The 25,512-nt window shown below is 35.4% G+C and overlaps 2 protein-coding genes across 2 annotated transcripts; one reads left to right on the top strand and one right to left on the bottom strand.

Moving 5' to 3' along the window:
• Positions 1–11,103: 11,103 nt before the first annotated feature.
• On the top strand, positions 11,104–17,632 carry LOC107860159 (branched-chain amino acid aminotransferase 2, chloroplastic). Its single transcript, XM_016705417.2, has 10 exons — positions 11,104–11,535; positions 11,719–11,804; positions 12,497–12,674; positions 12,791–12,967; positions 13,060–13,191; positions 13,919–14,017; positions 15,631–15,747; positions 16,439–16,534; positions 17,120–17,232; positions 17,371–17,632. Exons 1-10 carry the CDS (start codon positions 11,398–11,400, stop codon positions 17,486–17,488), a joined length of 1,254 nt encoding a protein of 417 aa, XP_016560903.1. The 5' UTR covers positions 11,104–11,397; the 3' UTR covers positions 17,489–17,632.
• A 1,255-nt stretch (positions 17,633–18,887) lies between these two features.
• Positions 18,888–25,412, bottom strand: LOC107860158 (protein CROWDED NUCLEI 4). The gene is made up of 8 exons (XM_016705416.2): positions 24,850–25,412; positions 23,845–24,054; positions 23,523–23,776; positions 22,395–22,665; positions 22,202–22,285; positions 20,605–22,118; positions 20,282–20,444; positions 18,888–19,353 (listed from the first exon to the last, which is right to left on the bottom strand). Exons 1-8 carry the CDS (start codon positions 25,054–25,056, stop codon positions 19,240–19,242), a joined length of 2,817 nt encoding a protein of 938 aa, XP_016560902.1. The 5' UTR covers positions 25,057–25,412; the 3' UTR covers positions 18,888–19,239.
• Between the last annotated feature and the right edge of the window lie 100 nt (positions 25,413–25,512).

Raw genomic sequence — 25,512 nt, 5'->3', positions numbered from 1 at the left:
TTGTGTCATTCATCAGATATTTCCTCCTGAAGAGTTCTCTGTTTGTATCTCTTCATTTTGTATGTCTGATTTACGCTCTATTTGTATATCTCATGGTGTGTTCTGCTTTAATTCTTTTGGAAGCGTCTTAGCATTGAGCCATTGATTTCCTTTAAAAATAAAAGAATTCAGGAAAAATAATAGTTATAACTTATTCTTGATCCCAATTTCTAATGGAGTATAATTTACTATCTGAAGAAAATGGCTAGCGACCATCCTAGGTTATGGAATATTTACCATTTGTAGTAATTTTTCTAGTTGTCACTATTTTAAGATGCTATTGGACTTTGCACCGCAGTTTCAGACTATTTCATGCTATTTATTGTTTTATTGGCTATCGCTACAGCCTGAGATAGAGATGGTGGTTCGTGGACTTGAAAAATACTTTAAACTAGACCAACGTGAGTTCCTAATGAACAGTTTTCCACCTGTGTGTGGTGATGAGGCCAGGAGAAGTGTGGTTGTAGCATTAGGTCTGGTATGTCTAGTTTATTACTTCCCTTCTCTATCTAGTATATCTTGAATTTGTTGTTCATTGTTGTTGTGCTTATACTTGAATGACATTTCCAATTGCGAAGTGGCGACTCCTGCTAATTTCACCTGTTCTTGTGCTATGCGAGAGAATTTTGCCTAGAGCTGTGTAAAATAAATCTTAACAAGCAGTATGGAGAAGCATCAGTTCTATCCTCAGTTTGTACTCTATGTTATTTTAGATTCCAAGAAAATTTACCTGCTCTAATTTGGGACTCTTATCAAAAATAATTTTCTATTCTCTTAAATCCTCTCCTAGAGTTCGTTTATGAGAATCCAATTTTTCGATTCATTTTTAATTTTTTGAAAGAAAGAAAAAACCCACTAAATTGAAAAATCAAAATTTCTGAGATATAGCATGAAAATTTATCTAGGATTACTTGATGAAGGTATTAGCCACAATCACCTTACTTAACAAAAGGATTATGCGAAAGAGTAATTCATGTCCTGGCTGCCCACATGATTCTGATCATTGTCCTTGTGGCTTGAGTCACTAACAAGATGTGGTTTAATACTTCACTTTATTAAGTCTCCTAAGTTCCTAACACTTGATTCTTTAATACTCTCTCCTTTCGTTCCTAAATACTTGTCATCCTTACTATAATTGATATTCCACAATACTTGTCATTTTAGAAAGCCAAGACATAATTAAGTTTATTCTTCCCATTTTACCCGTAGAACGCTTTCCATTTAGTAAAGAGATATCGCACTTTTCATTAATTAAAGAAAGATGATTAAAGAAATTAAATAAGGTATGATGGTAAAAATACGTAGTTTTGTAAGGGGTGTGCAAACCATAATATGATGAGTATTTAGGAATGGAAGGAGTAGTTCTATCACTACCAAAGATAACAATTGTTACATTCTTATTTTTGAATGACTGGATAAACAACAAAAACAAACAAAATTTTGAGGGAAATTTACGAGGATTACTTTTTTTTTTTTTTTTTGAAAAGTGAAAGTTGGCTACTCACCTTTGGTCATTATCTATGAAGCTTGAATCACCGAGGTTCAAAACTTCAAGTTGCTTTCAGTTCTTAATTATCATAGCTCCTAGACAAGATTAGGAGGTCTATGTGTGCGCGTGTGTGTTTGGATGAATTACGAGGTTTGTGTATTTTAAAAAGATATAATAAGTAATTAAACCCTTTTCTTTTCATTGATGGGTAGGCAACTCATTTGAACATTAACAAATTGCTCCTTAGTTTTACCCTATCCTAATCTCACAAGCCCGATAGATACAACTACATTAATATTTAAGTAAACTTCTCATATTCATATATACTCTGTCGAGGGTCTACAGGAAACATTTGCTCTACCTCTGAGTTAGAGGTTAGGTCTGGATACACTCTATCCTTCCCGACCTACTTTGTGGGACTACACTGGGTATGTTTTTGTTGTTGATATTCATATATACCTTATTGGGGATAGAGCTAGGAGCATTAACCTTCTCCTAGCCAACAATCCTTGATACAAGTATGATCGTGATTGTGGACCAATACGTAAAAACTCGAGCTCGGGTGGCTGCCCAACCAATGGAATAAGCATTGAAGTGTAGAGAACAAGTTCCAACACTCCAAAACCATCCAATATGTACACTCTAAGGCAGCCCCTTTGCCATGGCTCATTAAGGGCATTTTAGTCATTTTGTAATAAGTTGTAACTTAGGTTATAAATAGAACATATTAGGTCATTTTCTCATAACTTAGATGATATTTTGAGAGATCTTTGAGAGTGTTCATACAAGTGTGGATATCACTTGTGACAAGTGTGGAATCACTTGTGTTGGTTGCTTGTTTTGAAACGTTGGTTGCTTGGGATTCCGTTCCTTTGAGGTCACCGTAAGAACTTGATGTTATTTGTATGAATTCTTGGGTCTTAGTGTTAAATATACACTTTGGTTCATAGTGTTTGTGTAGTGTGTGTCAAGTTATCTATCATTCTAGCTTATTATTGGGTGTCCAAACCCAAGACCTTGTTGTTTCATTTTTGTTTTTGTTATTGTGTTGTAATCTTAGTTTGTGGCTCACTGATTATAGGTGTTCAACACCTTAGAATATTGTTGTTATCATGCTTGTATTGTTATTGTGTAGTGAATCCGAGAGGGGTCACCAAAAGGGATCCTCAGTTCTTCAAATCATGGACTATTTTGGTGTGTGTTAGTGTCTTCCTTGTCGATCTTGTATCAATCCTCTTATGTGATTGGAGGTTGATGTTAACAATCACTGCACATGGGAGTGTGCAAGGACAAAATTTGGGATAACGACAGATAAGATCATAAGAAGCCCAAAAGAAACAAAATTTAGATGCCCATAAGAGGTCCAAATCAGAAAAATGAAGCCAAGCCAGATGATGATCCATTTTCCTATCTACAGATGGTAAACAAACAATCTTAAACCCTAATATCTCAAAACAAAACTAGACCGACCACATGCAGATTCTTACACATTGCATGAGTGGAATAAGCATTGCGTCTTCATTTTGTCTTTTTTGGGTCCATACTGTTGTCGTGTTTCACATAAAGAAAGCATAGAAGTCATATTACTTTCTTCTAAAGTAAATTTGAATTTTCTTTCTTCTTCTTTTATTAAGACAAAAGGCACAGTAGCACCATTCTATAAAAGCAACATTCCCTTTATCTGCCAAGAATAAGTGTCCTTTTTTGCATTAATATGCCTCCAGTTTCTACTTTTACATGACATAATTGTGGTAAATATTGGTCTTAGTTGGCTTATTGAAGTAGAGTGAATTAGCTTAAAGTTGGGGTATTCGCGATGATACCACAAGAAATATTACTATTCTGGCTCTTTTTAAGTTGTTCATTACACACTAGTTCATTCTCGTTTGGATCAAAGTTGCATACTTTATACTTACCATCAAATCATGACTTCCACCAATTCCCTTCCTTTCTCTTTGGGCGCAGTTTAGCTTCGGTAAGCAAAAATAAATATAACCATTTAACATTTAGAATTCAGATGTGAACAGTTTCGTCATTGGACAAATTGTAAGGTGTCGGTGTGGTGCTAAAATTTGGCACAATAGATTGAATTAGTGTATCAACGAACGTAAAGGTTTGCCAGCTATCCTATATTGGTTAAACAATTGTTGCAATAAGTTTTGAGAAACTGAAAGATGATTGCTTGGCTTTGAATATGTCATACTTTTTCTGGACTGATGGACATCAATGAGTTGTTATTTACTATGTTTTTCCTAGTCTAGTGAATATTTTTGCCATCAGGTTCTTGCTTGAAATAGTGATTTAAGTAAGTTACTATGCCGTATCAGTTTGTGAAGTCTATATTATCAAAATCTTTTAAAATAGTTGTATTACCTTTACCATAATGAGCATTGTTACAATATGTTGTAGAAGTTGCATGATTTGTGATTGAGTCGACGCTATTCTTATCTCAACTAAATGACCTTTGTATTCTAGGAGAACATGCTTTTAGAGGTGCTAGCGCGAAGCTTCCATCTCCATGCTGTCAAGTTTAACTGTGAAGGTGTCTTTCCTGTATTCATATTAATGTTAATTTGAGTTGTTTTTATGAGATCCACCATGTGAAAAGAACTTTTGTTTTAAATGTGTCAGAACCTATTTCGTCCTTGTCTGTTTAAATATGTAACACACCACATTGTTCTACAAAGATTCTCTTCCTTTATTTTAGTTTTTGTTCTTATTAGTTCCCATCACTTGTGCAGTAACGCCTTGAAGATAATGACCGCTATGTGAAGAACTATAGAAATGGCAGATCACCTAAGGAAACAAGGTGGTGTTTCCATGATGATAAGGTGTGAAGGGTGTCCATCCCATCCTTAAGGCAACATTATTGCTTTGGCTTATTTGAATCAAATGCTAATGGAAAAACATTTCTACATATCAATGGCCACTGCTAGCGCATAATGTGCAGCAAATTGGCCTTTATTGTCCAATAGTTGTAAATGGAGATGATTTTCCTTTTGAGATCCTTGTGCAACATTATATATCCTTATGAAAAATAATGCATCCTCTCAACACTAAGTAGGAGAGAGATTAATATGTACTAATTTCATATTTTGTCACAGGTGCTTTAGGTTCACGATTAGACCGTAATCGATCTAAACCTCGGGTGTATATGGTTGCATGAAATTTGGACCTGTTCTCTCGCAGAAGTAAGATTCTAGAACCATAATGAGCTTCTACAGTTCTACTTCAAGGTTTGAAATTTTCAAGTACGACATACTTTTTATGCAGAGTGAAGTACAATGAACCGGAATACTAGAAAATTGGTGAGGAGGGAAATAAATGCAACTGGATAAATATATGCGATCTCTAAGGATTTGGCTACTTACACATCAATAAATGGGTACACGTTTTGCTTCGTAAGTTTTTTCTCAAGCTTTCAGTTTATTGCATAGCCATATACTTTACTGGTCACAATCTACTGTTTATTCATAAAGAATTTCTCGTCAGGCACATTCTCCATAGGTATGCAAATGAAGATGTTGATTGATGAATGAAGTTTGTGCTGTGGAACACCCCCAGGTAAGGCGTTAACGCTTATTTACTCAAATACTCTATGTGATGTGCTGGTTTCTGGTCTTTGGCTTTTGCTACTAGAGTTGATGATTGTTGATATGTCTCGTTTCAAACTCAAACAATTTCTTCATTATTTTCCGTAGCCAAGAAGTCCTTAGGTATATGTTATCGCATGAAAATTCCAACAAAGAATTCCACTGCAATTTGCACCTTGGCACAAAGCAATAGAGGTCACTGAAGATATTAATGCTTACTGTTACTCTGGCCAGGAGTCTTTACTCTTTTTTTCTACACAGTGATTCTACCCTGTTTTAGACCTCCCTACAAGGCTGGCTCAGAAAGTTCTTGTAAAAAATTGTAAGCACCTATCTTTATTTACACTTGGAGAGCAATATAATCAGACCGTCCTCTAATTAAATCTTTCTTGCTTACATTGCTATCAAAACACTCCCAGAATCTTGTTCTCAGTAATATCTGAAGATTGTACATTTTTTTTGGTGTCGTTACCTTAGGGAGTTTCAAGATAGTGTTTGCACTAAATACTCTTTGGGTTCTTAGCATAGATTCAGACGATCCATTTGTTAATCTCTTTTAGTTCTCATCAACTTTTACTACCAGTTAGTGCTACATTTATTTATAATGAACTAAATACCATCACTGAATTTCTTTTGATTTTATTATATGGTTAAAAAAAAATTAAAAAGAAAAAAATATAAAATGAAGCCACAGAAGTAGAAAATAGATTTGAATATAGACGAAAGGGCAAACTAATAAGTTATCCTGAGTTAGGGATATCGAGGTTTTTGACTTAATATTAATGCTTTATTAGTTGCTAGAAGAAATTTAATTGTACATATTCAGTCCATTGTTTCATTACAGTTGCTTAAGATCAGAGAAATCTCATGTACCTGTCATGTTGGATGCAAGTATAATATCTTTTTGTGAGATTTAGATACCTTCGCCTAGCTTAACGAAATATTACAAAAGATTCTGACAACTGATGGCTTAGTTTGTAGTTATCAATGGTAGACCTTGGTAATGCCTACGTTAATTATCTGGCCTTAGTTGAAATTGTTACCAAATAGTGATCTGCTGCCTATTATCAGAAAGCCAGCCTTGAAGTGGGAGTGATTATTTGATTATGTAGATTTGGTGATAGAGAATTGTAAATATTGATAGTGATTTACATGTGCACTTTTTTCTTCATGATATGACTGTAACCTGGGCAGAACCTAATTCTTTTGCTTTGAAATTTACTTTCTGTTGCTAGTTAATCAATATCCATCACAGAGGTATTGAAATTTACTTTCTCTTGCTATCTGACTTTGAATGTAGGTATCTCTTGTCATTTCACTGGTGTCACCACAAATAGAACTTGATTGTGGTGGTGGTGGATTCCTTGAAGCTGTAGGATGAGTGCTAGGTTGACTACTATTACTGCTCCCCACACCATTCTAACATACAGACAGAAATATGAAAAGTTAAGAAATATGTTAACTTTACAAAGTATTATGAAATTCATTTAAGGCTTACCATTTTGCCACACATAGTCTTATTATGGCCAACTTACTTGCAACTTGAACAGGTGATTTTGATACCTTTTTTTGAGAGTTTGCCCTACTTTTTTGGCTCATCCTTGCTTTTCCTTCTGTTCTTTCCAGGTCTGCTTGGCATCTTTCTTGATTTTGGAGGTTCAATTGATGGGTTTGTGGTTTTCGGCCACATTCTCATGTTGGTAATTGGTTGCATGAAATGGCTAGAAGACTTAAGAAAGGTTTCTTTACTATACCAGTGCTCTACATGCTGATCAGGATCTTCATTCAAGTAATAATAAGCACAAATGGCATGAGGACAAGAAATACCTCTTAACATTCATAACCTACAATCACAATACTTCTTATCCAAGTGAACAACAAATGTGTAACCCCCATCCCCAATTCTAAAACCATTAACTCCATTCTATAGTACTCTACACCTATTTGAATATTCCTTATTAGCTTCTAAAATAATTCTTGCCATAGGTGCAATGTCTGAAATCCATGTTTCTGCAAATTTGATCATATCTACATGTCTATTCATCATTTTATGCCTGGTATCCTCTAACATTATGATTATGGATTTATGTCAAGCAGCTAAGATCCAAGAATTGAAAGTCTCACACATGTTATTTTCTACAACATCACATTTAGAATATGTTTTGAAATATGCCCTACACCAAGAAGTAGGAGGATTAACTAACATGTCCTCAGTTATTTTTTTTCTTACCTAGATTTGATGTTGCTTGCATCTCCTCTCTAAACTTTACTTCAAAGCTTGCTTTTGCACATCTTCAAAACTGTTTCCTTCTCTCTTCTCCTCTCCAATGCACATGCCAATTACTTCAAATATGTCTAGCACACATTCTTCTCTCAGCATTTGGTAACAAATCTATCAAAACAAGAACAAGACCCTGTAATAAGTATTAAGTATTATTAAAATAGAAATATTACTGGAAAATAAAGTCAAATAATGAGAAAAATAATTAAGTAATGGTACCCTTTGTTGGTCTGACATTACAGTCAAGCCTTCACCAGTTCCTAGATTTAGATCACCAATCAGATGCCTTATGAACCAATCCCAGCTATGTTTTGTTTCAGTATCCACATCTGACCATGCAATAGGATACATTTGGTTGTTGCCATTTTTCCCCACAGCAACCAATAATTCACCCTTACAAGCTCCTTTTAGAAAACATCCATCAAAACTAATAATTTTCCTACACCCATCTAGCCATCCTTTCTTGAAGGCATGAAAGCACACATAGAAATAAACAAAGAGGTTCTTCCCTGGTTCAATTTCTTTGTCAATTTTTATCCAACAAGAACTTTCAGTATTTGTTGTCTTGATCATATCTGCATAGTCACATAATCTGGCAAATTCTAGCTTCCAATCTCCCATATTCTCTCTCATAACAATCTATTTAGTCCTAAAACAAATAATTTTACCTACATAAAGACCCAACACCTCTCTTACCAAATTCTAAATTTCTCAAATCCTAATGTATGGTTGAATCCCTATCAGTAGAAGCAAACAACAACCAGTTGCAGTTAGCTGCAATGCATTTCACCCTTATTCTATTTTTTTCATTAGCTTTTAACTTCAACTATCTTCTATACTCTATAACATAATCTGCAACAACTTTTCTAAACTGTTTTACACCCTAAAAAATCATTCCAAGCTCACACACAAAAAACTCACAATTTTCATCATACCTAGTTTTCTTGTTTCTCCATCTTATGGGTAGATCTACTCCTCTAACAGCATCTACATCTAAATTTTCACTATCTTACTCCAACAATCAGAACTATCAAGATATTCCTCATCTCCACCCAACTTTCTAGAATATTTGGTAGCCTTATTTTCCAATATCCCTAAAGCCTCTATCTACACAACCAGCAACTCCCACAGGTACTTCTTCAGTTTCAACAACCTTTTTTCTTACTTTTTGATTTCTTTCTTTCTTGTTGGCTTTGTTTTTCCTTCTTGCTTGTCTAAAATCCCTCAACTCCTCATCAACATCTGACCCATCTTCTGAAGAAATATCTCTAAGATCTGAATCACTACTCAAGTAATCTGATAACTCACTAGCTAGCCTATTAACATCTTCTACATCAGCCTCATCACCTCTTTCTATACCAACATCTTCTAGGTTAACATCTTCTACATGGATATCTTCTATATTAGCCTCGTCACCTTCTTCTACACCAACATCTTTTACATAAGCCTCCCTCTCTTTACCTAAGTTAACATTCTCTATCTCAACATCTTCTAGGTTAAAATTTTCTAGATCAGCCTCCCTCTCTTTCTCTACTCCAACAGATTCCCTCTCTATGTTAGCACTATCATCAACATCAACACTTTCTCTTTCTAGGTCTGCACACTCAATAATATCAGGTACAAGTAAAAAATCAGTGGGACAATCAAGGTCAAGAATTGATTCATCTAAAATATGATAGACATAAAAATTAATAGAGTCCTCATGTTATAAGTCTTTAGCTAGTTCAACGAGATGTCTGTCTCTCTCAACTAAGTTGAACTGCTTAGTTACTGCATCTTGATAATAAACCCCCCTAACAGTGTCATACCCTAATTCTTTAGTATAAAATAATAATTTCAGCATGGAAGAGTAGTCCTTGTCAATATACCTTAGCTCTGGCATACAACTTGTAACATATGTAGGGACACCCTTGTTGAAAAAAGATCCCCATGGTGAAATTTTGTGAATATTATCTCCATTTGTTACGTCACCTGCAATAAAAGGGTAAGAATTCAAAGTTAGTTAACGAAATATACCCAAAGTACACACCAATAAGCTAAAAGCTACAACCTTTAATACATGTTAAGAAAGAGACGAAATATTCCCAAAATCACAGCCCTAATAGTGAAATTTCAAAACCCTAAAAACTGAAATATGCTAAAATTCAATAAAATTTAACAAATATAAATAATAATAACACTTACACGAGGAAGATCTGTGGAAAACCCCTAAATTTCTCCTTTGATTGAGTGAAATTTTGGTTAAATTAGGGTTATCTTAGAGAGAGAGAGTTAACGGGGAGAGAGAAAGAACCGTTCAAATAATTTTTTTTTCATTTAAAATGTAATAAGTATATGTGGAGTTAGTTTATCCACGTGGAAAGTTTTATGTGGACAACTTTCCACATCAACGACGTTTGGAGACACGCGCAAACAAGCCGATGAGAACAGGGAAAAAAATGTCCAATTGGAACAAAATTTGGGGGGTTTAGGGGCCTGATAGGTACAAGCCATAGTTTAGGGGTCTACATGAATTTTGGCAACAAGTTTGAGTGTCTATCGATGTCTTTGACCTTTTAATTACTAAAGTTGACAAGTGCCTATTTGTTAAATATTACCAATTTAAAAGGTAAGGATTTGATGGGCTTCTGGTGGTGATTGAAGGCTGGAGTGGATGTGGGCTGCTCAAAAGGAGAGCCCAATAAACTTCATGCAGCAGCTACATACGAAGTCCACTATTAGGTCATTTGGATCAAGAAACAGGATTCCAATGGCCCTTCCTAGAACTGCAGATACAATCGCTCGATTTGTTTATTTCATTTTCTAACTAGTAACTTTTTCAGTTAGTGAACCACTTGACGTTTATTTATTTATTTTTACCCCTCCTTAGAGCTCCCATTTTTACGTTCTCTGAGTGACTCGAACCACTACCTTAAGTTTGGAGGTGGAAGGTGCATAATGTCTGCGCAATCTCCTTTTGTCGAACAACTTAACATTAAGTTACGGGATACTCCTCTTTCGGAACACACAATTGTATTTGCTAAAAAGCTAATTTGTGATTACGTAGGTCCAATCGTTGCCAGAAAGGATAGCCCAGCGTTATTTACTAGCCCATATGCATGGTTCGGCCCATTTTTAGGTTACGCAATATCATTGGGCTCACTGCTGTATTAACCTCTAGAGTAGAACATTTCTTCTTCCTCCACCAAACCCAAACCTAGAAACCCCACATATTTTCTCTCAGAGCGATTTAGCAAAATGATAATATTTTAAGTTCTGTGCACCGTCACTGTATAAAATATTCTATACTATTAAGTAAACTAAACTTGACTTACTATTGTAGGTTATCTAATTTATTTTTATTAAATATTTATATAAATAATTAGGTAACCTGTAACAGCAGGTTAAGTTAACTGATAGTGTAAAATATTTTGTGCATCAAACTTAAACTCATATTTCTTATCCCTTCCTCCGCATAAATGATAATTTAAACGAGCTCATGGAAGGTACAAACGTAATGCAACAATCAGTTAATAGAAACAAAGTAATACTTTTTCTCCCGTGTTTGCAAAAAAATAAAAAATAAAAAATAAAAATTCAGAGAACTTCTATAATTAAAAAATGAGCTACTCCAAAAAAAAAAAAAAAAAAAAAAAAAAAAAAAAAAAAAAAAAAAAAAAAGGTATATGGCCTTTTAATTTTCAGATGGACCCCAACAGACTAACCGACGCCTATTCTGAACCAACAACTTGCTCTACCAAGACTTTATGGAAAACATGGTACAATTATTATCAACTTTAGTCCTATACGGCCTGATCCGCTCATTCCACAGTTAAAAGATTTAAACTAGGGTTTAATATTACCATATCACTAATTAATTTTTCTAATTAGAAAATTTGGTACGGTCAAAGCCTATCAGATACATCTGTAGTAAAAAGACGAATCAGTCTTTCCAAAAATACATTGTTAATTTTATAACGGCGGAGCTTAAGCAGAGACAGACACAAAAGAGATAAATGGAGAGCGTCGCCGTGTTCGCGGGGCTTCACCCTAATCCCGGCCACCACAACAGCCTTATTGGTCCATCACGAACTCCTATTAACCTTCTTCCTCCTTCTATTGATAGAAATCATTTTTCTCCTCTCCCTCTCAAGGTCTTTTTTTTCCTTCAGCTATTCAAATCTCAGTTTTTCTCGTTTATTTTGATTGAAATTGATGCTGTTTTATGGTGAATTTGTTTGATAATTCCGTGCATAAGTATTTTTTTGTTTTGTGTGTATAAATTGGCTCATTTCTGTAGATTTGGTTGACTTTGCGTGTTGGAATTTGTATTGCAGCTTCAGAAGCTGTCGCATTTTACTTCTTACATTGATAATAGTGCCATAAACAGTGGAAATACATTTCGCGTCGCCTCTCCTTTAAGGTATTTTGCTTTTCTTCGACTGATTTTTTTTTTTTTTTGTAAGTTTTAAGAAATAATCACACACTTTTGTTAATGGTGAATTGTTGTAAAATATTGTAGACTAGTTGATTTTGGTGCAAGGAATTCAAAATGATGTCATGTCACGTTGATTTTGATACGAAGTGATAAATTTTTGGGTCATGTCTGTTCCCTAGATGTATTTTTAGTTACCACGTTGGGCAGAACCTGGTAAAATATAGAAATTCATAGGTCGTTTGTGGGAACACACTGGGTTTGTTGTTGTATAGGTCATTTGTGTTCTCAAGCTGCATTGAGGTGACTACAGCGTACATTACACAAAGGCGCAACTTCTGTTTTGGCACTTTTGCCTTCTTCGAGATGATTTATCTAAGATTATACTTTTTTGAAGGGAAGAAATGCCTTAACATGTCAACCAACACTCATTCACATATAGAGAGGGATGTGCTATTTCCCAACCTGAGAAACCGTCCTTGTAATGCAAGTACCACCAGAATAAATCAATTAAAATGAAAAAACAACCTCATGTTAGTGCTTGCTGACTTAGATAAGTCGTATGAAGTTCCCTATGGGTTGTAAAGTTCTTTATCTACAGATAATCTATGAACTATGAAGTGGCTCTAGATCCTTTGCTTTGCTTCCCCACTAACTGATACAAGCTCTTTATATAACAGCAATGTAACATCTGAATTAGCTGACATCGATTGGGACAACCTTGGCTTTGGCTTTATGCCTACTGATTATATGTATATCATGAAATGCGCTCAAGGTGAAAATTTTTCTAAGGGTGAATTACAGCGTTTCGGTAACATTGAATTGTGTCCGTCTGCTGGAATATTAAATTATGGTCAGGTTAGTTTTTCTCTTTTGTATTATGATGGTATTTGTTTCTTAGTCTTTGATATATTTCTTGCTTGTTATTCATTTGAATGATCACACTCAGTGAAAAGGCTTTGAAATATTAATAGGGATTGTTCGAAGGTTTAAAAGCATATCGAAAACATGACGGCAATATATTGTTGTTTCGACCCGAGGAAAATGCAACACGTTTGATGATGGGTGCTGAACGTATGTGTATGCCTTCACCATCTGTTGAACAGTTTGTGGAAGCAGTGAAAGCCACTGTTTTAGCGAATGAAAGATGGGTAATATGTTCCTTCAATTTCCACAAATCACAAGAAAACTATGTTATTGAGCGACTTGTGCCCACTAAATTCATTTTCTTTGCTTACTTCAGATTCCTCCTCCAGGTAAAGGTTCATTATACATAAGACCTCTGCTTATGGGGAGTGGAGCTGTCCTTGGTCTTGCTCCAGCTCCTGAGTACACATTCCTGATTTATGTATCACCTGTTGGAAATTATTTTAAGGTAATTTACCAAGTCCCTGCTATTTTTAATCCACACTTATTAATTCTTTTGTCGTATCTTCTCTTTTTAGTGGTTTCTGGCGTAGTTTCTGCCTGGTAATCTCGGAAGTACAGCTTGTAGACTATTAAATGTTTGAAACGTAGTTAATGTGTCTTCATGAATATGACAATTGCTGACTAAGGATCATGAGAAAAGCTAGAATTACAATGTAAGAATGTACACTATATCAAAATATATATTTTTTTTAAAGATATATTAGAGTAGTCATTTGAATAATTTCAGCTAGCTTTGAGATCTTGAACTTGAATGTGGTGTACCTTGTCAAAACAAAGAAAAGAAACTTGAGTTTGGCATGCAAGTCTTGACATGATGGATTCTAGCATATAATAGGGACTGCCAAGAGGAGAGTGTCTCAACAGCTGTTAGCTGAAGAGGTGAGAAACTTGTCGAAAGTAATAGTATCTTTTTGAGAAGTTGCGAATGTGAAAAAGTTGATGGCAAGACAATATCACAACCAAAAACACAAAATAGTTTGGTGTCGCTGATCCAAATTTAGAAAGGACTGGACGATTGTTGATTTCTTGTTGAACATCAAGAAACTCATGTGCTTGGCAGTCTGTTACTATAAACTTTCATATTTATGCTTCAGACCTTTTGATAATCAGGTGTACGGCAGGTCCCTCTCTCAGATCACTCGTTTCCTTTTCCCTTTTGTCTTTTTCTGCAGGAAGGTTTGGCACCAATAAATTTGGTAGTTGAGACTGAAATGCACCGTGCAACACCTGGCGGTACTGGAGGCGTCAAGACAATTGGAAATTATGCTGCAGTAAGCTATCCTTATGAAGTTTTGTTTAAACATTTGTTGTTGTACAAGTTTTATCTATTGAACGCTTTAATGGAGCCTTAGTTGCATTTCTTCTTAGAGGTTAATGAGAATAAACATACCTGCAGTTCCCACATGAGCTTTTCTATTTCTCCTTTATGTCATCATCATCTCTTTGTATTTCACCGAGACATATGATCAATATTTTGCAATTTGCTTTCCCTTACACTTCTATATCTAACAAGTTTGTGAAGTCATTTTCTAGAATTGTTTGAATTCTTACGTAGTTGACCTAAGTAGAGTCGATCTCATTCCTTCGTGGTTCTTAAACTTTCACTCCATGTCATTAATTCACATGTATCCAAGGTAAGAATATTAGGGGTCGTTTGGTTTGAGGTGTTGAAGCAAATAATCCTGGGATAAAATTTTCTATTGCATGTTTGGTTGGTAATATTCGGGATAACTTATCCCGGGACTATTAAATAGTCCCGGGATAAGTTATTCACTCAATTGGTGGGATAACAATCCCACCATAATTTATCCTTGGGATAAATGTATGAAAGGACAAAAATACCCTCAAGCTCTATTATTTTCATTTCACTCTCTCTTTCTCTCTCTCTCACGCACACACACATATATATATATATATTATATATATTCATAAATAATAAATTATGTTTAATTAACGTATAATATATTCATAAATAAATTATATATATATAATAATAATTAACGTAAACTGGTAAACTGTATAATAATTATGTTTTGAACGTATAATATATATTATGAACAGTTTAATATATTATGAACATAAATATATATTATGAATAACGTATAATATATTCATAAATATATATAAATTATATATTCATAAATTATGTTTAATTAACGTATAATATATTCATTAATTATGAACATAATATATTATGTGATATATAACGTATAATATTATGAATATATATACGTTAGTTATGTTTAATTATATATATATTATGTTAATATATTTAATTATAATATATTATGTTTAATTATATATAACATAATATATAACGTAATATATTCTCACACACACATAAATTATGTTTAATTAACGTATAATATATTCATAAATAAATAAATTTTGAATAGTTTACCATTCAAATGGTTGTAAAATATATAAATTATGTTTATTTATATATTTTAATTTCTCTAAACAATACTAAAAAATTTTAAGAATGAATATTTAAAGCTTAAAAAGAAATATATATATATAAAAGGTTAAATAAGATGGAGGGTATTTTGGTAATCAATCAATTTATTCCTAAAAATTATACCATGCATATTACTTTGAATACAATAAACCAAACACTCAATAAAAAATAATCCCAGCGTAATTAATCTCAATATAACTTATCCCATCATAACTTATCCCAACATAACTAATCCCGGTATAACTTGTTTTCAAACCAAACGACCCCTTAGTGTAATATATTCCTGGACATATGTAAAAAGAAACGAAAGATGGTTTAGTGAGAAGAAATGTTGCTTGTTGCTTGCACCCTTCACTAGTTATTTGATATTTTATCAAATCTGCCATCCTTGATGATTCGATGTTCATTTTTGCCTTATACATGTAGGTGCTGAAGGCACAGAGTGCTGCTAAAGCAAAAGGCTATTCGGATGTTCTTTACCTTGATAGTTTTCAGAAAAGATATCTTGAAGAGGTTTCCTCTTGCAATGTCTTTATTGTGAAGGTATAAAGTCAAACCAATATTCTGTGTCTTTATTGTAAGATATTTAGCTAGTGGTGCCTGAATGAGAATGTGATACTGGTTTATAGAATGACAACATAAGAACTTAATTTTGATAAAGATGAGGCAGGGATTTCCTTTTAAAACTCATCTTGCAAAGAATACTTTTATGTTCTTTTATCTTTATTCTTTATGTACTGCTTACGAACATGTGATTTTTTTGCTTTTAGATGGATCTTGTAATTTCTTAACATTTCACTTTTCACTATCTTTTTTCATAAATCTGATTCCTGTATTTGAAAGTTTAGCCCTTGAGCATACATTCTTTCATACACTTAACTTGGTATTGTAGAAGATAATGTAGTGTGGATGTGTGAGCTATTATCTTGTACATTTTGAAATCAATTTAAAATTTTCGGTAGTCTTAGAGAAGAATTTGCTTGATCGATCACCCCAATATAATGATCTTACATTTTTTCTATGTGCAAAAACCTTTTTTCAAATATCTCAAAGATAGCACATGACTTACTGCTATTTTATTTATTTATTGTCATACATGGATACTATTGAGTTATTTGAACAATCTTCTTAACTTCTTTTTTTTTTCTTTAAAGTGCAACTGAATCTTCTTTATTTAAAACTGATGCAAAGCTTTCGTGCTAATGAAAAAACTAAGTCGATATCATGTTCACAGGGTAATTTGATAGTAACACCTGCAATTAAAGGAACCATTCTACCTGGAATTACGCGAAAGAGCATAATCGATGTAGCTATTAATCAAGGATTCCAGGTACCCAGTTTGTCTTCAACATAATGTGCTTATGTTAATGCTGGTTTAAATTCTGTTTTTATTTATATATTTGGTGACTCTTTTTTAGAAGAATTTATTTAGCGACTTTGATATGAAAGAATTAAGATATCAAGGTGCATGAAACTGTCCTGGTCACCACCTTTATAAAAAAAGGAATTAAGATGTTTGATAGCCATTAGGAAATTGATCAGTGTGATAAAAGTTATCGTGGTATTGGATTATCATCCACCATTTCTGGGAGCATTTTGCCCCTGGGTGGTGCCTTGGTGATATTTAAAAGCTAAATTAGGTGCAAGACTACCGTTTTATCCTCCACTGTAGTTAGCATTGAGGAGCTTTTTCCAAATTCTCTTCCTCTTAGCTCCAGCTATATGCATGCCCATCACCATCTGGTCGCCATGCCCCCCACCCCGGAGAATCGTCCTCCTTACCATTAATGTCTTCTCCTTTGTCTTCCTTGCATTGTGCCGGACGGCAAGCACTGTTCTCTTCACATTGCCTTCAACACAAGAAACCTATTATGCATACCAACTTCTATTCTGAGACCAGACTGTCAATATGTAGGTTGAGGAACGACAGGTGTCTGTGGACGAATTGCTTGATGCAGATGAAGTTTTCTGTACGGGAACTGCAGTGGTTGTATCTCCTGTTGGTAGCATTACTCATCAAGGGAGAAGGTATACATATTTTAAGATTATGTTTTACTCCGGTGTATGTGTAATTGATCATGTGAATGCGTGGATATAATGTGTTCCCCTATGTTCGTGTGCATCTATTTGCCGAAATATCAGTTCTTATTAGAGTTATTCATGCAGGGTAACCTATGGAAACGATGGTGTTGGTCTTGTGTCGCAGCAGTTATACTCTGCACTTACTAGCCTACAAATGGGACTCTCGGAGGATAAGATGGGTTGGATAGTTGAGCTCAAGTGAGCTTTCCAACCAAGTGTAGTACTTAGTGTTGATGCAAAAATGTTTTGACTGGGAAGTTTTCAAACACTTGTGATCCAGAGCTTATCCTTGATCTTTCATCCCATGATGCGTTTCAATTATACCTACCCATGTGTTTGATATGTATCCGTCATCTATAAACTAGTCGTTTCCACATCAAATTTGTAGACACTAGTAAAATTTTGAGATTCCGTGATTGGTTGTTGCACAGCAAATAACTTAACCTCAGATGCTAAAAGATAAAAAGCTTCGAACTTGAATTTTGAATAGTTAACCAACTAGGCTAGAGAGATTCCGACATTAACATTAGGTAATTCTGTAAATGTTAACCAAGAACTCCAGATGTTTTCCTAGACCTCTTACATATCTTTTAACAAGTTCTTTCTTTTGTAGAACAATAAACGTATTGCTAGAATGTTTGCTTAAATTATAGTATAATGGACCTCACATTTTTGTCGACGTTTGAAAATTAAAAAATGTCATATTTGAAGAATCAATTCAATGCTATACGTAACATTCAACCAAACGCCTTTTTTTTTTTGTTTATTCGGAAAACTCGCAGTCAGTTCCTCTCCGTACCGAGAAAGGCATCTCCCTCATTCAGCCGTAAGATATCTGATCTTTGCACAAGCAAATATAGATCTATAAGCCAAAAAAATGCTTACAAGCACACCCAAACACCTTCATAATAAGCTATTACAAACACGGGGATGAAATAATGTGTAATGAAATAACTCTAGGGCAAACATGCTGAAATTAAAGATTTATGTGTAATGAAATAACTCTAGGGCTAACATGCGCCTGTTTCTCTCTGTGAAGCAATGGAACCTCCTGTTGTGGTGTACATTAGAGGATATGGCAGGCGGGATTAATTGTGTTTGAGAACAAGAGAATCAGGGCTGGGGATGATAAAAGAGAGGGGATAAAGTTTAAATGTGTTAGGACAGCACGTTCGGAAGGAAGGTGGGCCGTTATTGGTGAAGACGACATCTACTGGGTTGGGGTATACAGTGATCATGGTGAAGAGTATACAGTGAACATGGTGAAGAGTACGCTTGTTTGGGATGTGTTTTGGGATGTGTTAACATGAGGACCTAACGGCATCTCGTTCAAAGGGTTATATATGGCAAGTCTTGTTGGTTCTTTAAGTTGATGGATGCAATTTCTTTTTAATTATATAATTAGTTTTGTTAGGAATGTCATAGTTGGTTTATGCAATAGTTATAGTCAAGCCTAGGTAATACAAAGGCCCTAATGGTGTATCTCGTAGCATGGGAAACAGCTACTATGTCCATGGAGGCAACTTTGTGTTTTGTAAAGTTGGACAACCTCTGTAATCTAATATAATACTATAATCTATTTGAGTAAAACAAAAAGAATCTGCATAATCTCCAAAATCTCATTATTAAGTTGCATTTACCACAATAAGCAAACACACAAACCACTTTCATTTACTTACAACCACAGCTCTTTGATAAACACCTAAACACTCACATCTGCTAAGAATACCTTCTTACCATTTACAAAACACTTGAGGGTACGAGTTAGCACGAGACATTTACATGTTTGGGGATCACATGAGTCACACCAAACATGGCAGGCATACCACCAGTCACAATCAGTCGTCAGCTTGAAAATTTTTGTAGGAAAGCCGCAAAAGTTTCAAATGAAGGAAACAAACAGCAAATTAGTCAAGGCTCAACCTGCTACTCCTCTCACATATAGCGGTATCATTACTTCCTTGTTGCCCTAGTTCTTCTGGATCTGCCCTCAGGCTTCCCATTTTCATTTGATTCCAAACTACCATTTTTCCCAACCTTCTTATCACTTTCCCTAGAGAGAATCTCCTGCACAAATATGCTTTTATGATTCACATTGAACAGAACATGAAATATAAAAGTATGTTGAAGAGGCGGGCGGGCAGAATTCAAAAGCTTAATTGAACAGTAAAAAACCAATATTACTAGGATAGCCTCTTCAGTTCAAAGAAGCAAAGTCTTTAACTGGGCGCACACAGTGTGTTAAACTGACTCTTCAAGTTTTATGATACTTAAAAATATGTGAGGGTGTCTAAAAGTTTGTGAAAGATTTCAAACTTCCTTGGTGAGAAATGAGCCCATGAGAACACCGTTACAGTTGGATGTTAAAAAGGTATTGGGTATCATAGGAAAAGTTTTTCTTTCTAGGAGAGTCGATACGAATAACACACAACTCAAAGTAGAATCTAGGACTGAAAACTGAGACTCTGAAGCATGCACCTACTTTTAGTGCATGCGTCAGAATTCGACTTGCCCTCTCAAGCCCCGAAGAAGCCCCCCCCCAACCACCCTTCAGATTCCATATATCTTTTGACTTTATATATGTGGGCACCGGATATCTATGAGGGCTCCCAATTGACATCTATCAGAGCATCGCATGTACACTGACAATGAGGATACATGCACTGTCCGAGTTTTTACATAAGCAGAATACTGAATAGTTATCAAAAGTTCAAAAACATAAAAGATAAAATAGAAAGAAGGAAGAAAAACGAGTGCAGTAAAAAAATTTAGGCTGTAGAAAAGAAAAGAGGTTCTGAAACAGAGAATACCAGACAATCAAGAGAGAGAAGACTGCCCTATCAATCGCATAAACACTATCAAAAAATATATGCAGTGCTAACACAGAAAATATTGCATAAATAAAATTACATAAGTCGATAATTTGAAATCATCATGAAGCTGTAGAACCACTTGCACTGTTTGAGCCCTTAATTTTAAAGAGAATAGAGCTTACTGGACTTCCTTCAGGGACCTTTTGTACATTGATTTCCGTCACTTCATGAACTGTAACAATTTTATCAATATACACAGTGGTTTCCTCTGCAGCAATGGGAGTTTGGTCAGATGGTACTTCCAGGTGTTCAACATCTGATGCATCTGGTGCCGGTGATAATGGACTAAAAGAACCAGAAATAAATGAAATCTACTTAATAACATACAGAAGGGCAAGTGCGAAAAAAGAAAACAGAAAACTAGTGCTAGTTTCTATGTCAGTTATTTATTTATTTGAAACTGATAACTTTCTTTATGTGTCAATAATTAGGAGCAGGGAAATACCTTGATGCACCATTCTCGGTCTGAGATATAAAATCTCCACCTTCCCTCCGCCTTTTGTTACTTGGGGCACGATCAAGCAACGTATCAGCACATCTCTTAAGCCATGAAAATGGAGTAGAGAGAGGAGAAGATGAATTTCCGTTCTCTTTCATGGTAGAAGAAGTATCTTGCCTAAAACCATTCTTACAATCCCCATCTAGACCAGAACCTAGAACCGAGACATGCTTCGGAGATCTTTTTGCAGAAGGTTTATCTTCATTGGATTGTGGACCAGAATGTAATTTTTTGGCTGTGACAATACGATCTGGTATGATCTTAACATCCTCCAATTTCTTCAGCTGCTCAATCTGAGCAAGAATCTCCTTCCTATCAGCATGAAGTAATTCCCTTTGTTTTTCTAATTTCAGCCTTTGAACCTTAAGTTCTTCAATAGCATTATTTAGCTCTGCCCACTCTTTATCCCTTCTCTCACGATCCAAATTGATCTCTTTTCTCGCAGCGTCTAGTTTCTTCAACTCCAAACCAACATGCTCCAATTCCTTTTCCACGGTCTCCCTGAGAGATGCAATATCCTGAAGTTCTCTTTTCTTATATTCTGCAAAGGCTTTCTCCTTTTCCTTTAGGTCAGTTTCTATTTCTTCACGCCTTTTTTCAATGCGGTTCTCTAACTCCTTTTTCTGCATCTCAACATCCAGTAAAAAGTTTTCGCGTTCTTTCTGAATTTTGCTAAACCATTCCGCACGTTCACTCTCAATCTCATACATGAAGGTTTCACGATCACGAGAAAGTGACTCCAGCTTTTGCTTATATTCTTCTTGAATTGCAATTTTCTCTTCTTTCAGGCTGTCACGGCTATCCTTAAGGAGCTTAGAAATGGCCAATTTCTCTTCAGCTACACGTTCAGCTTCCTTCTGCAATTCTTCTCTTTTCTCATCGATTACCTCCCATTCGGTCTCAAATTTAGCTTTCTCTGCTTTCAACCGATCTGCCTCCTCCTCAATTTCCTCCTTCTCCGCTCTAATCACATCAATCTCTTGCTTTAGCCTTGTTTCCAGAATCAGCAACTCCTGAGTTTCAGTTTTCATAGCCTCCACTTTTTCTTCCTCGTGGTCAACGCATTTTCTTTTTTCATCCAGCATTTTCAGAGAGTTCTCAAGATCATTTCTCGTTTTGTTGATCCGTTCCCTTTCTTGCTGCAGAACTATTCTCTGCAAATTTACCTCTTTTTCAGCAGCTTGGAGGTTTCTTTCTTTTTCCTCAATAACACGTACCCTGTCTTCCAACTCTTTCTCCTTCTCAGCTAGTGTTTTTGATTGCCTCTCCAAATCATATTCTTTGTCAGAAATTAGGTCCTCCCGATGCTTAATATCCATATCTTTCAACTCCCAAGCACGCCTCTTGGCCTGGATCTCATCTTCCACCAATTTTTGTTTTGTTTCCAACTCTGCCTCGATAGAAGACATCTTAGTTACTAATGTGGCCTCCTGATTAGCCATAACATTCTTAATGCCATCCTGCATGGTTCATCATAGTAAGAAGATAAAGGGATCTCAAAGTAAAGGACGGAAGCATAATTTTCTTTTGTGCTAAAACTTACATTCTCCTTGCTTTGTAGTTTCCCCTGTAATAGCAGTAGCTCTTCCTCTTTCTTGTTAAGTTTGTATTCCTTTTTTACTATGCCCTGTGATATATACAGCAATTGTTTTAACAAATTCCTCAATACCCTCCATCAGAAAATGATCATATACATTAAGCACAACATATGTAAACAAAGAGAGAAATGGGCTTACTTCTTCTCTTGCTGATAGAGACTTCAGTTTCAGCTCCAGATTGCATTTTTCCTCATTCAGGGCTTTCACGTCATTCTCCAAGTTTGATTTTTCAGCCGCCAAGTCTTTCTCACGTTTGTTCAGTTCTTGAGATCTGTTGAATATAAAATCTTCTCTCTTATTGAGCAAAGCCTGAGCATCAAGTAACTCTTCTTGAGACCGCTGTAGAGTGTTCAGCCTTTCAGATAAAGATTGTTTCTCCAGATGGATCTCTTTCTCTTTAGCTTCACAACTGACAGATCAAAGGAAAGAAAACTTAATCATGTGCATGAGGATAATGATAGCACAAGTGCCTCCATAGAGGATATCTTCATTCCTACCTGCACTACCCTAAAGATACGGTCATTCTTCTGTCAATTCATGTAATTTTTACTTATTTAAGTTTCAACAAATATGAGTTCCCAATCCCTTTTTTAGGATAAAGTAGAAATATTAATTAAAATTAGCACCAATTGGGTAAAGAAAGCAATCTTATCAAAAAGAAGCATTACCCAACTATCTATGAATTAAATTCCTTTAACTTGAGCAACTAATCTATGAAATCCAGTCCACAGTTTATTTACAACAGATTTTCCATGCCAAAACCCTAAAGTACATATTCGTGAACACCTTAATTTTACAGAAGACAAGGGTAAATTATAATCCTCATATCCATGACTTCCTACTAACCAGGACTGACCAAAATTCATAATGCAGTCAATCCGGAAAATCATACTTCAAAGAGGGATAAGCATATTTTTTTTTCCTGAAAATAGTGAAAGCCGCTTCCTAAAGTTCGAAATTTGGGGAATAATAGGTCTGTCCCTCTACTCTTTTCCTCTTGAATAACAGACTTGGTTAATAGAAGGATTCAACCTTGTGACGTGGGTTGACCACACATCCCGGTTTTATACACCTTTGCCATTGAAGGAAAGTCCTGACAAAATCAAAGTGCATAGCTTACAAAACAAGGTACAACACACGCAAGCAGTTGAACCTGAACAGTATTTTGACCGTCTAGCTACTATAGGAACATGAGCTCAGCACCCATCAAACCAGACAACAAACAGAAGAACATCCAAAAAAAAATAAAGAACTTTAAGCACATACTCAGATTTGAATAAGAATTTCTGTCTCCTAAGATCATCTTCTCGTGACTCAACTTCACTTAATTTTCTTTCTGCACTACGATTATAAAGGCTGGCTTCGGCTTCCAAAGATTTTGCTTTATGCAGCTTTTCCTCCACATCGGCATACTTCTTCTGAGCATCCTCCATCATGCTTTGTGCTTCAGCCAACTTATTCTCAGATGCAACTTTTGCTTCAGCACATTCTGCTCGCATCTCATGCAACGCTTTCTCAATCTGTTTACAAAACATGTCAGCAAGATAAAGAAAGAACTTGGAAAAACCAACAAGCGGGGTAATCATACGTTTGCAACACATTCTTTCTCAATTCCAAGAGCTTTCTTCAGATTAGTTTCAATTTTCTTAGCTTCAGCCATATCAGAAAGACGTGCAGCTTGTTCACGCTTGTACAAGAGTTCAGCTGACTCAGAAGCTGCTTTATATTGCTCATTCTGGGAAACCCAATCCTTCCTTTCCAGGATGAGAAGCCCCATCTGATATTGATGGTCATACAGCTACATCCATCATAAAGATACAATCATGAACCATGTTAGCAAATAAATAGAAAACATTCAGGTACAATAAAGACAAAAATAGACAATACAAGCCTAGCATTTTTGGATTGGTCTATCTCTTCGATCAAATTAATATTCCTAAAGAGGCCGAAAGAACATTATTAGAAGGGAACTTATGCCAATTAAACTGTAGGTGCATTTAGTATGGAAGAACATGGCTTCCATAAACAATGTTACCCGTGAAAATTATGTCATTTTCTACGATCAACAACAACATCAATACCTAGTATGATCCCACAAAGTGGCGTCTGGGGAGGGTAGAGTTCACGCAATCCTTACCCCTACCCCTACATCAGAGGTAGAGACTGTTACCTATAAACCCTCAAACTCAATTTAAGGTAACCAACAACAACAACATACCCAGTATAATCCCACAAAGTGGGATCTGCCGGAGAGTAGAGTGTACGGCTGTATGCAGACCTTACCCTAGAGGCCGTTTCGGATAGACCCTCATATGCTCAATTTAAGCCGATCAAATACTTGAAAACATTTTTCCTTGATGATACCATAACATATTTAGCTATAACAAAACACACCACAACAAAGACTACAGCCTACTCATATTATTCTCCTGCAAATGAAAAATTTTCAAACAAAGAAAGTAAAAATCAGCCTTAAAAGCCAACGATTTTCCCTTTAGGCCTCAACAAATACACTCGACCCCCAAAAAAAGAAGGTACATTATTAACCAATCAATAAACCACATGAATAAATGAGTCGCAAAAATGTAAATACCTCAGTTTCGAGTTTAGCAATATAAGCAATAAGAGCAGCTTTATCTCTACGTTTAATAGATTCTTCATCAAATCCAGCTTCACGAAGTCTCTTCCATATGACTTCATCAGTCAAAGGGGTTTTAGAAACCCTAACTGAAGCAGAAATAGGAGTCGGATTCACCGGAGTCAAAGCCAATCTCCCTGACCCAGGATTAGGACTAGCCATTCTTGATTTCACCAAAAATCAACAAACCCACAACAAAACAACTCCAAGATTTCACTTTTTTCTTGTTAAGTTGATCAATTTGTTTGAGTTTTCTTACTTTCTTGAGTTTATTATCACTTCAGAAGAACAATGGAGGCTTCCTATGTTAATGGTGGACTCCACACACACAACTTTGTGTGCTTTCTTCTTTGCCTTTTTCACTCTTTTCTTTGTTGGCTTTGATCGTTTTTACCCCCACTCACTCTATATGTGTTGTGTGCGTGTAGAAAAGCGGACTTGGCTGCTCCACGTTTGACTAGTTGGAATCAATTTGAACTCTTCTTGAAAATTGTACTGGTTTTTTTTTTTTGGCTTCTGTGATAAGCTAACCTCAAACGACGTAGTTTTTCTTTTGGGCAGAAATTTTAGGTCGAATTTTACCGTGTGAGTAGTTTAAAAAAAGAATACTAGCAAATT

Source organism: Capsicum annuum, chromosome 2 (genome assembly GCF_002878395.1).
Source record: "Capsicum annuum cultivar UCD-10X-F1 chromosome 2, UCD10Xv1.1, whole genome shotgun sequence".
In the NCBI taxonomy this organism is placed as follows: Eukaryota; Viridiplantae; Streptophyta; class Magnoliopsida; order Solanales; family Solanaceae; genus Capsicum; species Capsicum annuum.
This window is presented reverse-complemented; position numbering and strand designations above follow the sequence as displayed.

Excerpts from the sequence above, each read along its gene's own strand:
- LOC107860158 (XM_016705416.2), bottom strand. The coding sequence starts at position 25,056 with ATGGCTAGTCCTAATCCTGGGTCAGGGAGATTGGCTTTGACTCCGGTG. Across the intron at positions 24,055-24,849 it reads TTGCTAAACTCGAAACTGAG|CTGTATGACCATCAATATCA; the intron begins GTATTTACATTT and ends TGATGGATGTAG. Across the intron at positions 22,666-23,522 it reads AAATTCTTATTCAAATCTGA|TTGTGAAGCTAAAGAGAAAG; the intron begins GTATGTGCTTAA and ends TTGATCTGTCAG.
- LOC107860159 (XM_016705417.2), top strand. The coding sequence starts at position 11,398 with ATGGAGAGCGTCGCCGTGTTCGCGGGGCTTCACCCTAATCCCGGCCAC. Across the intron at positions 11,536-11,718 it reads TTTCTCCTCTCCCTCTCAAG|CTTCAGAAGCTGTCGCATTT; the intron begins GTCTTTTTTTTC and ends TTTGTATTGCAG. Across the intron at positions 12,675-12,790 it reads GAATATTAAATTATGGTCAG|GGATTGTTCGAAGGTTTAAA; the intron begins GTTAGTTTTTCT and ends AAATATTAATAG.